This window comes from Tursiops truncatus, chromosome 8 (genome assembly GCF_011762595.2).
Source record: "Tursiops truncatus isolate mTurTru1 chromosome 8, mTurTru1.mat.Y, whole genome shotgun sequence".
NCBI lineage: Eukaryota > Metazoa > Chordata > Mammalia > Artiodactyla > Delphinidae > Tursiops > Tursiops truncatus.
The window spans coordinates 64,910,136-64,921,212 of record NC_047041.1 but is presented as its reverse complement, the minus strand read 5'-3'; the positions used below and the strand labels follow the sequence as shown (position 1 = coordinate 64,921,212).

The window sequence follows — 11,077 nt, the reverse complement described above, 5'->3', positions numbered from 1 at the left end:
TACTTTCCATTCCATTACAAAAGAGATTACCAAACACTGTGTAGTTAGTATAGGGCTCCGTCCCTCACTCTTTTTATCTTGTCATGGCTACTATCACTTACTTACACTTCGTTTGAGAAGTAGACGTTCATCTAGCAAACCTCTGTTCAGACCAGCTAAATAAACACTGCACAGACCAGCTAAATAAACAAGGCAGAGTCCTGAAACCATAGCTCTGGCTTCTTTGCCAAAATGGACCCCTGACCTTCAGCACCTGCCTTAGATATGTAGGTACTTGGTTCTCACAGGGCATCCCTGGCTGACACAAACTCATCTTCCCCACAGTAAAAACTCTTCAAAACCTTGGCATGACCCATGGGGAACAGGGTCACTCTTTATTGCATGTGGCCTGCCTCAGACTCAGAAGATTCAGCAGATGAGTGATCACCAGGTTCCACTGCCCCAGGCCTGGGAACACACAGTTAATGTGCCCTTTGGCTTACAGGTGCTCACTTGTTTCTCTGAGTCTGGGGGAGGTTGACACATTAATCTCTTTCCCGCAAATTACTGTTCCCACTGCCACAAATCCACTTTGAAATCACCACCCCCTTTACTGAAATTATTCAAGTGCAACATTGTGTTCTCTATCAGGCACTGAAGAGCAAGAAGCTTTAACTTTTTCTTTTCCATAATGAAATATATATTTTCTTTACCCTTGGTATTTGTAATACACCTGCAATTAGAAACAGCAAACACGAAACAAACAATAAAAAGGGCAGAAGGCACAGAATGAGGAGCAGGTATGAAGATTCTACCATTTCCTCTTATAGGGACACTAAACCAAACCAAACACGGCCCCAAACCCATTTTACTTACAAATCTGCCTCCTCTGCTCCACAGTCAGTCCTTGAAAGCAGAAAGCACATTTACTGACCCCTATATCCCAAGGAAGCTGGCCTGCATCAGAACCAAAGAGCTGTCATGTTACATCAGAAAATCGAAATGATCTGAAAAAACAACTCATCACAAATGCTTCAAGTTTTCCTCTGAGAACACCACCAATTCCACTAATGCAAACCCAGAACACTACCGCCATCAAATTTAGCAGAATGCTACAGAGTTTATATGGAATAAAAATTAGTGAGAAAAATGTCTTAGAAAAATTTTTTTTCCCCTCGTAGGGACTTTTAAGATATTATGGAACTCTCAATCATTATATTCAAACTGCAACCAACATTTGCTAACACTATTTTCTAATTTTTTCTTAAAAGGAAAAAAAGGGTAAAATTTCGACTCTGAAATATCGACAGGATCCTCCAAAGTTAAATATTAACATCTTTTCATCTCTCTTATGAGAACTTTACTGTAAACACGTTACCACAGAGATGAGATAATTATTCAATATACATTACAAAATGTGGTATTTAAAGAAAACAAATCTCTTCTGAACCCGGATTCTTCATCCACAAAAGTTTAATGACCAAAATAACACAACAGAATGAACAAATGTTTTATTGGCATGTTCATTGTTGTAAACAGCATCTGGCATGAAAAAGTTTTACCAAAACCTTTTTATTGATTTTTTTATAAATTAGATGGCATTTTCAAAATTTACGTAGAATTATGTTCATTGAATAGTTGCATTTAGCAGAGCAAAAACTTGCCGATTCGAATAGACTGCAATGAAATCATGTTGACTGCATTAGCCTGTGTCATGACCTGACTTACTAGCAAGTTTATTCAAAACGATGTTGTTTCCCCAAAGTTAAACTACATGTAACTATGTATCAACTCCAAAAATTAAAGTGGGACTTAAAAGGGTTTTAGAAGATTCAAACTTGGAGTATATCTTCAAAATAAATGTAAAAAAGGAAAAAATCGAAGCCGCTGAACAGAAAAACCTCATTAACAAGGGCAAATACAATCGTATGGGACCCAGCACTGAGGAACCCCACTGAGGGTTACATTTACATAAACTGCTATACTTCTCAATGTACACAAATGTACATCATGAATGATATGTGAAATGAATAACCATGGGAAATAGCTGAACTGCAATTATGATAACTCAATAGGATCAATTTTATTTACATGCTGAATGAATGAGTGAAATGAATTCTCTACATCCATAACTTAACGTACAATCAGTTATAATTACAGTATTGCAGCAATTTTGAGCTGCCACCTGCTGGGAGTGGTCTAAGGAAATGTTTTGATGATCTAGAATAATGTTCTTAATACTTCGAAAAAAAGAAAACAAAATAAAAACACAACTTCACGATTCTTTACTGGGTTACGGCTGGTTCTAAGAATTTCTTTCTTCTGCTCCTATTTTTGCTGCTTTCCAAGAGTCAACACACGTTGCATTTACTTCCAAATTGTCAATGAGGTAATGTGTGTATAAGTGAAATAAACAGAAATTCATTCATTCATGGCCTTTGCACAGCTTTTATTATTAAGCTATGAGCATCCTGTTTGAGGCTGGTTTGACTAGCGGCTATGTGCACATCTGTCTGCAAGAAAAGAAGTTTACTCATTCCCCTTTCCCCTTTTCTAGTAGCAGGTTTTGCTTTTTGTTTTTATTTTTTTGCACATCCCTTTTCACTTTACAGTACATTTGACTATAGTGCACAACATGATTCCAAGTCAAAACAGTGGCCCATTGGGCACTGAGCTTCTGATTGGTGAAGGGCAGTCCAATCAGTGCTGGTATCACTGGGTTACCCCTAACCACGTCCGGCTATAATGGCACACTACACAGTAGCAGTGAACCGTCTAATTAAAACCAAAATCCCCCAGGGAAAATGCTACACTAGCAGAGTCAGTCTTGAGTCAGATCTTTATTTGGTGCTCCATCCAGATATATTTTTAGTGCTTTTTCTTTCCGAGGTGAGTACGTTACACGATGTCCCGTCTTCTGGAGTCGACTGCTTTCTTTTTTCATCAGTTCATTTCTTTGCTCATCTGTCAACTCCATTAATTCTTCTGTTTTATCCCTACGTTTAAAATATTAATGACATATTAGACCAGCAGAGCCATCTGTCTCCTTTAATTTATGCTTAAATGCTCTAAAGCTGCTCAGTGAGAAAATGAAATCTGATTATCACCACTGAAGTTAAATAACCTCATATATTAAGATATCCTAGATTTCTAATGTGTTTATTATATTAACATGGCACTCACTTCGAAAAATGGCAAAGAATAATTTCCATGTTACTATTAGTATAATAATGGCTATCATTTATTGAACATCTATTTATAACAGGCACTAGGCCAGTTTTTTAAAATGCAATAGTTCCTAATTCTCAAAAAATCCTGCAAGGTTGAAATCATTGTTGCCATTTTACAGATGAGGATCTAGGTAAATAACAACGCTAAATCTGAACACATATCTGCCAGCCTCCAATGACTATTCTTTTCCCTCTATATCTGTAATGTCTGATCCGGCAGCCACTAGCCATGTGTGCCTATTGAGATATGTCTGCTCCAAATTGACATGGGAGGCAAGTATAATAAATATACAATATTTCGGAGACTTACTATACGAAAAATAATGTAAAATATCTTGTAAATGATTTTTATATTGTTTACATGTTGTAATGATAATATTTTGGATGTACTGGGTTAGAAATACTTTATTAAAATAATTTCACCATTCTACTTTTTAAAATGTGGCTACTAGAAATTTCAGAATGTAATAAATGGCTTGCACTGGTCAGGGCTGCTCTATATCATAACAATTGTAAAGCTATTTATGAAAAACAAGATGCACAACAAAAATGTGGTATCACTAGAAATAACCAAAACATTGTGAATGTTACCTATAAAATATGACTGCACCATCATCACAGATATAAAGAGGCCAGACATTCAGGGTAGAAACTTTAGGATTCCAGTCCAAATCCTGATGAATATCAAGGACAGAAATATCACAGGGAAAAGTTCCTCTACCCTAAGGAGAAAAGAATGAATGAATAAATGACACCATTAGCCATGTTTATTGAGCCCTAGTACCCAGATTTAAACATTCTCAGGGCCTTACCTTGGCAAATTCAATATCTTCTAAAGGAATTCCACTGATTTCACAAAGCTGTAAAAGGAAACATTTTACATGAGTTCATCTAAAAAGTAAATTTGCTGAGAAGTTATTTTCCTTTAACCTCATAAGCACAGACATAGCTTTTTTGTTCAAAGAAGTAACATGTTTGATAAAAATTTTTTAAAAAGCAGGAAGTGGAATTCTCTCCTCTGTCTACCTGCAAACACCATGTCTCAGAAATATCAATTTAGTATATTCCTTTCAGACCTTTCCTATGCATATATAAACTACATACACACATTTATAAATACATTTCATAAACAGTTTTATATATCTATATAGTAACTTTATATAGTCTCTATATAAGAACAGGATACCGAGTAACCTCATTCTCTTCAATAGTTGAAAAATATACCATTGTATTTCCTATTGATGGACACTGAGCGTGTTTTTAGGTTTTCCCAGTTACAATGCTATAATATGTATCTCCATAAATATCTCTTTGCATATTTCTGCAAATATTTCTTAGATGTAGAATTGCACATCTGAAATGTTGATAAACAATGCCAAGCTGAACCCTGAAAAAAATGTAACAATTTAACCACTTATCAAAGGTGTATGATATTGCATTTTCCCCAAACCATGATGACTCTAGGTATTTTTTTATATTCTAAATCTTCACCAATTTAAGAGGTAAAAAGTGTTGTTATTATTTTAACTTGTATTTCTTCTTCTATGAATTGCCTATTCATGTTCTTTGCTTATTTTAAAATTAGACTGTCCAGATTATTAATTTGTAGCTCCTTTTAAATTTGGACATCATGTTTCACATATGTTTCGAATATTTTTCCATTGTTTTTTAGCTTTATGGGTTGCTTTAAAAATATTTTTTTGGCAGTTGGGGGGTACTGTGCAGAAGATTTAAACTTTTATGTTGTCTATCTTTTCTTTTTTGGCTTTTGGTATTATACTTACAAATATTTTTCCCTCTCTGGGATTATAAAAATATTCTCAATATTTTCACCTAGAACATTTATCATTTTATTATATTTTAAAATATAAATTTAACTTATTTAGAATTTATTTTTGTGTTTGGTGTGAAATATGGAAATAAATTTTTCCCCAAACTGCCAACCGTCCTAGTACCACTTATGAATAATTCACCCTTTCTCCAGAGATCCTTAGAATTCCCACCTTTAAAATGAAAAATGCAGAAGACATCTTCATCTGGGTTCTCTACTCGATTCTACCTCATTTGGGTTTTAAGCATATACAGCAATTTACTCTAGTGCCTCTAACTAATCCTAACTACTTAAGGCAAAGTTGGTCCAAGTAACAGAAAGTGGTGGTTCACTTCTGGATGGCCAGAAGCCAAGGTAATTTTTCAAAGCATCAGCAGCCCTAAGAAACAAGAGTAGTGTGGCACAATGTGTGACAGAGACAAAGACAGGTTGCTGCATCAGTGTCTGGCACTCACTTCCTAGGGTGTCTCTTATGCACCACAGAGAAAAATGTATGTTAGTTCATTTTCTTTAAAATGAACTTACCTTCTCTCGCAACTCATCAACACTACTGCTTTCCAACACAACCTCCTGGAAGGGATCCAACTTCATCTCTGAAGGCCTCCACCGTCTTGACAAAACTGCGAGTTGTGACATGGATTTCATCTTCTCTGCCCCTAATATGCAAGATTAGGCCATCATTCTATTTACTCTAATGATTCATAATTTGCCTTTTCTTGTACTGCCTGACTAAACAAAAAGATTTACTTCAAGTGTTATTCTTAAAAAGTGGGCATGGGGACCTCCCTGGTGGTCCAGTGGTTGAGACTCTGTGCTCCCAAAGAAGGGGGCCCAGGTTCAATCCCTGGTCAGGGAACTAGATCCCACATGCCACAACTAAAGATCCTGCATGCTGCAACTAAGACCAGGCGCAGCCAAATAAATAAATAAATATAAAAAAGAAAAAGTGGGCATAAAAGAAACCAATTATCCCAAGGATTTTTTGAGAATAAAATATTTATTCTCTTCCCCCAAGTCTCAGAAGATAATCGCTAACCCCTGCAAGCTCTCCTTCCACCAGTACTCCTAATTCCACTCCCTCGTGACTCCTGCTGGACACTGCTCGACCAATTACTCTCTTCTTTGCATCTATGATCTTTGTTCCTCTGTTGGCTTCTACCCCACAATCTAAAATCATAATCAAATAGCTTTAAGTTTATCTTCTTTTTTCACTCAAGCTATCATTAATCCTTCTCTTTTCATTTACTCCCAAACTTACTGATTCTTCAAAACCCAGCTCAGCTGTCACCTTTCTCTTTGATGTACACAAGAGCCAACTGTACTGATTTGGTCCTTAACACCTATCATTTTGGAATTACAGGTTTGTAGTTCTGGCTCTCCCATACACTGTGCATCTGGAGGGCAATCACTGGTCTTTATTCATTTTTATAGCACCAAGGGTCAGCAATGTCTGGCAAATTACAGGTCAATAAATGTTTCTTAGATTTAATCACATGACATATCTTACTCAAGTATTTCAATGCTAAAATATATACTGAAATGATACTGATGTAAGGACCTACTATCCAGAGACATGTTCTGGCTAATCCATCTCTGCTAATATATACTCCGTCCTAATAAGGGTGACGTCTATGTCCTTCATCTCTTCTTGGCCTACCCAGAAACAGTGATTACTCTCTCAGGCCCCAGATACTCAGAGAAGGAATTACAATCTGGAGCACTTGCTTACAAATCATGGTAGATGGCGTCCTGGTTATTCCTTGTCTCCCCACTTAACTTGTCACTTAATCAGAATTCAAACATTGAAATTTAAACCAAATTAGACCTGAAATAGGTGAGGTGTTAGTATTATTGAACCCTCTGAAAGCTATCATAATCTTACATAAAAATATCCAGAACTTATGATATTTTAATTTCTATGGAAAAAGAAAAGGAAAATCAAAAACTTTCTAAGCAACAGCAAAGTCACAAAAGAATATAGAACTAGTTGTTTCCCTTTATATCTCCTAAAAGCCAACTTTTCCCCCACTAACTCTTCCAAAAAACATTAGATTAAAATGTACCAATGTTGATAATTAAAACCAGGAGGTGTGACAAACAGAACTGCTCTTCTAGGTCACTGTTACATTGTTATGGGTTGAATTATGTCCCCCACCAAAAGACATGTTGAAGTCCTGAACTTCAGTACCTCAGAATGTGACCTTATTTGGAAATAGGGTCGTTACAATGGTAATCAAGTTAAAATGAGATCATTAAAGTGGGTACTAATCCAATATGACTAGGGTCCTTATAATATGGGAAATCAGGACACAGATAGGAAAGCCCGCACAGAGAACATGATGTGAAGATGAAGGCAGAGATCAGGAGGATGCATCTATAAGCCAAGGAACACCAAAGACTGCCAACAAACCACCAGAAGCTAGGAGAGAGGCATGGAGCAAATTCTCCCTCACAGCCCACAGGAGGAACCAACCCTGACAACACCTTGATCTCAGACTTCTAGCCTCCGAAACTGTGAGAAAATAAATTTCTGTTGTTTAAGCCACCCAATTTGTAGTACTTTGTACCAGCCTAGAAAACTAATATTGTCACTGTTCTCAAAATCTCTGAAAAATCATTAATACCACAGCCTCAAAACAAGTCACAATGAAGAAAGAGACTAAATAACAAACATGGCTAAGAAACTCTTACTTTCTGTAAAAGGTACTAAAAATACAACTTTGAAATTGCAACTTCCCTGAAAGGAAGAATTCATATTCTTAAAATTAGAGAAAAGAAGAAATATTTAAAAGGCAAATGATGCCCAGAGAAGAGACAGAAGAAACTCATTATTTGAAAAAATGATAACTTCGATTATTTCTAGAGAATTCCTGATATTTCTCCACAAAAATATTGATAATACCATCAAGAACTTCAAGGAAAACCTCCCAGTTGCTGGAAATATTAATATCTTCTTCATAAATATGATAATCCAAAAAGACAGTGCCAGGATTCTTCCATGTTTTTTTCCTTAGACGAAACCTACAAATGTGATAAGACATTTTAAACTATTATACTTTGAAATTCTTAACTTGAAAAAAAATGACATGAATCTGACACATCAAAGAAAAATGAACTATGTTCAAACACAAAAGTCAAATGGTTATTCATTAAAATTTTGGGAAAATATAATGAAAAGCTCTCAAGACATCAAATTTAGTATCCTACAGAGGAAGTTCAAACAAATGCTAATACTTTTGCTTAGTTCTATTAATCTGCAGTACTAAAATTCTGAATGGTACAGGAATTTAAAATTCTTCTAGTTTTAGAAAATTATACCAATCCATATCAATTGACCACACTGTCTTTCTTCAAATTGCTGATGACACTGTAATTTTACTTTACCTGTCAATACTGAGCTCTAAACCACATTGCTCCCTGAGCTGAGGAATTAACTCCTCTTTTGATTGCCGTACAGTCATTCCTTTAGCAAACACAGCATCTAGCAGAAACTTGCACGGCTAGGAATATAAACATAAACAATTAGACCCTGAATTACATTAAAATAAGGATCAACAAGACGTTTTATTTGCACTTTATAGTGTGACAATTACTGGACTGGGTTTAGGAGTCTTATCTTCCTAGGTTTAAATCTTGGCTCCACTACTTACTAAAGCTCTGCTATCTTGAGCAAGCTTACTTAACATTTCTGTGCCTCAGTTTTCTCATCTTTAAACCAGAGCCAGAGTCATTGTGGAGATTAAATATGATAATACATTCATATTTCTCTTCTTGTAATACAATGACCATAATTTTGAAAGTAAAAAGAATCACCTTTATAGAGTAAAATGAGAGAAATGAATACTAATTCTCCAAATACATTCACTGACTGTCTCAAAAGAGATACAGTATTCACAAACCCCAAATTCAGAAGAAAGATGTAAGTCAAAATGAGTGTAATGGATCACATATAAGAGATATGACTGATGCCTAATAAAATATTTGTTGAACAAATGAAGGCATTTTATGAAAACATTATCCCCTTATTTGCTGTTTTTCACATTTGTCTAGGTCTTCACTGAGATGTTATAAATGTCTTAAAAATAGTGTCTTTGCCTTATTCTTCTGGGTATTCACCACAATCTTATATATCACAGGAACTAAGATATTTTATTACTCCCCGAAAAACATAGCTGGTTTAGATCCTTAATCCACCATTTACAAGTTATATGACCTTGGGCAAGTTACCTCTCTGTGCCTCGGTTTCTTAATCTATAAAATGAGAATGACAGTACTTTTATAATAGAGTTAATTGATGAGGATTAAAAGGGTTAATATTTGTACGCACTTAGAGCACAAAGAGACACTATATATAATGCTAGTTAAATACTAAAAATGATTCTCTGAACACAAAAAGTAGTCAACTGCCATCCTTCTGTAGCATTTTACAATCATTCCCAGAAGCACAAACAAACCCCCTTTTAAAAGCAGAAAATGTTTGCCCTTCCAGCATTTGTAGCAATACTTTAGACCAGGGGGATGACAAAAATGGCCTGAGGGCCACATTCATCTGGTGCCTGTTTTTGTAAGTGAAATTTTATTGGAACATAGCCACCCCCATTGGCTTATGTACTGTCTGTGTCTGCTTCTGTACTACATTGGCAGAACTGAGTAGTTGCAACAGAGGCAGTATGGCCTGTACAACTGAAATATTTCCTAAAAAAAGTCTGCTATCCCCTTCTTTAGAGAGATAAAAAGAAATGTCTAGTAATCAAATCTGTGCACTGTATGTTTTTAATAACTATCAAAAGTTACCTTACATTGCTTGTAAGTATATTACTTACCTCTTGTTCATTGACTAGAAGCTGGTACACTTTAACTCTGTATTCTCCTTTTTTAAGTGCTCTCCCCAGTCTAATTGTAATCTACAAATTAAAAACAGTTTTTTTTAGATGTATGGTCTCAGCAGAATAAACTACCCATTTTCATCTCAACTGTTTAGTATTTTTCTCCCAATTCTCTAGATTCTGGGCTGTTTGAAAACAGGTATATCTTTTACCTCTGATTCCCCAGTGCCTAGAATACTAACTGGCACACAGTTAACATTTAACAAATGTTTGTTAGATGAATGGAGAAAACAACAACAAAAAAGCCAAATAACCACTAAACCTCAGGGACAAATTATCCTTTTAGGGTATCCATTTCACCTTACTTGGAAGTAGTGCAAGATGTTCTCAAATCTATCATTTAAAACAGACTCTAATTATTCAGAATTATTTTAATCAACCTTATTGTCATCTGAAAATGATGAAAGTGTCTCATTTAGCCGGACGCTCTCAAACTCTTGATTGCTGGCATACACGCGAAAGACCTTGAAGTGAGAGGACAAAACTCCAACAAAGGGCTCTAAATGTTGTTTGAAAGCAGCCAGAGTAATTCTTTTATCAACATGCACCATCAACCCTAAGCACACACACACACAAAAAACAGAAAAAAAAGGTAAAAGAAACCTCTTAGAGTATAAATAAAGCAGATCATATACTTTTTATTATACTGTAAGCAGGAAAAAGTACCTTTTCAGTTATTTGACTTTTAGCTAATATACTACATTGAATGGACAAAAATGTGGGCACTGAGCATATGCTAAGGATAATCTGACAGCTTTAAATGTTCTGAGATATTTAAGTGCTTATTTGCTTACTTATTTTGGCTGCTGAATTAAAAACCAAACTTATAGGAACTCTCTTCAAATACACACATTTCTAGATCTACACAGCAGTAGTGTGGGCTCTGGCTGGGTCCCACCCCTACCTCTTCTGCTTTCTTACTAGCTGTGAGACACAGAGCAAGCCACCAGCCTCTGTACCTGCATTTTGTCATTTGAAAAATGGAGCTAATAACAGTACCTACCTCACAGTATCTCACTGTAAATTCAATGAGGTAATATGTTTATAGAATAGTTTCATATATATATATATATATATATATATATATATATAAAAATCGCCTCAAAAATTGTTAGTAAATCTAGTTCTGGGATTTCTACTAGAGAAAAATG

The 11,077-nt window shown here is 35.4% G+C and overlaps 1 protein-coding gene across 5 annotated transcripts in view; it reads right to left on the bottom strand.

The window, feature by feature from the left end:
- Window positions 1–2,411: 2,411 nt before the first annotated feature.
- Window positions 2,412–11,077, bottom strand: part of USP47 (ubiquitin specific peptidase 47) — a 120,845-nt gene continuing 112,179 nt past the window's right edge. For 4 of the 5 annotated variants that reach the window (XM_019948105.3, XM_019948106.3, XM_073808623.1 and 1 more), the window contains 8 exons: window positions 10,307–10,482; window positions 9,864–9,944; window positions 8,425–8,540; window positions 7,943–8,061; window positions 5,566–5,696; window positions 4,022–4,069; window positions 3,801–3,931; window positions 2,412–2,975 (listed from right to left, as the gene is read on the bottom strand). In XM_019948105.3, coding sequence (XP_019803664.1) covers window positions 2,801–2,975; window positions 3,801–3,931; window positions 4,022–4,069; window positions 5,566–5,696; window positions 7,943–8,061; window positions 8,425–8,540; window positions 9,864–9,944; window positions 10,307–10,482 — 977 coding nt within the window. In that variant the 3' untranslated portion in view covers window positions 2,412–2,800. Of the gene's footprint in view, window positions 2,976–3,800; window positions 3,932–4,021; window positions 4,070–5,565; window positions 5,697–7,942; window positions 8,062–8,424; window positions 8,541–9,863; window positions 9,945–10,306; window positions 10,483–11,077 lie in introns of those variants that run through there. The other variant, XR_012333455.1, reaches the window with a different exon arrangement.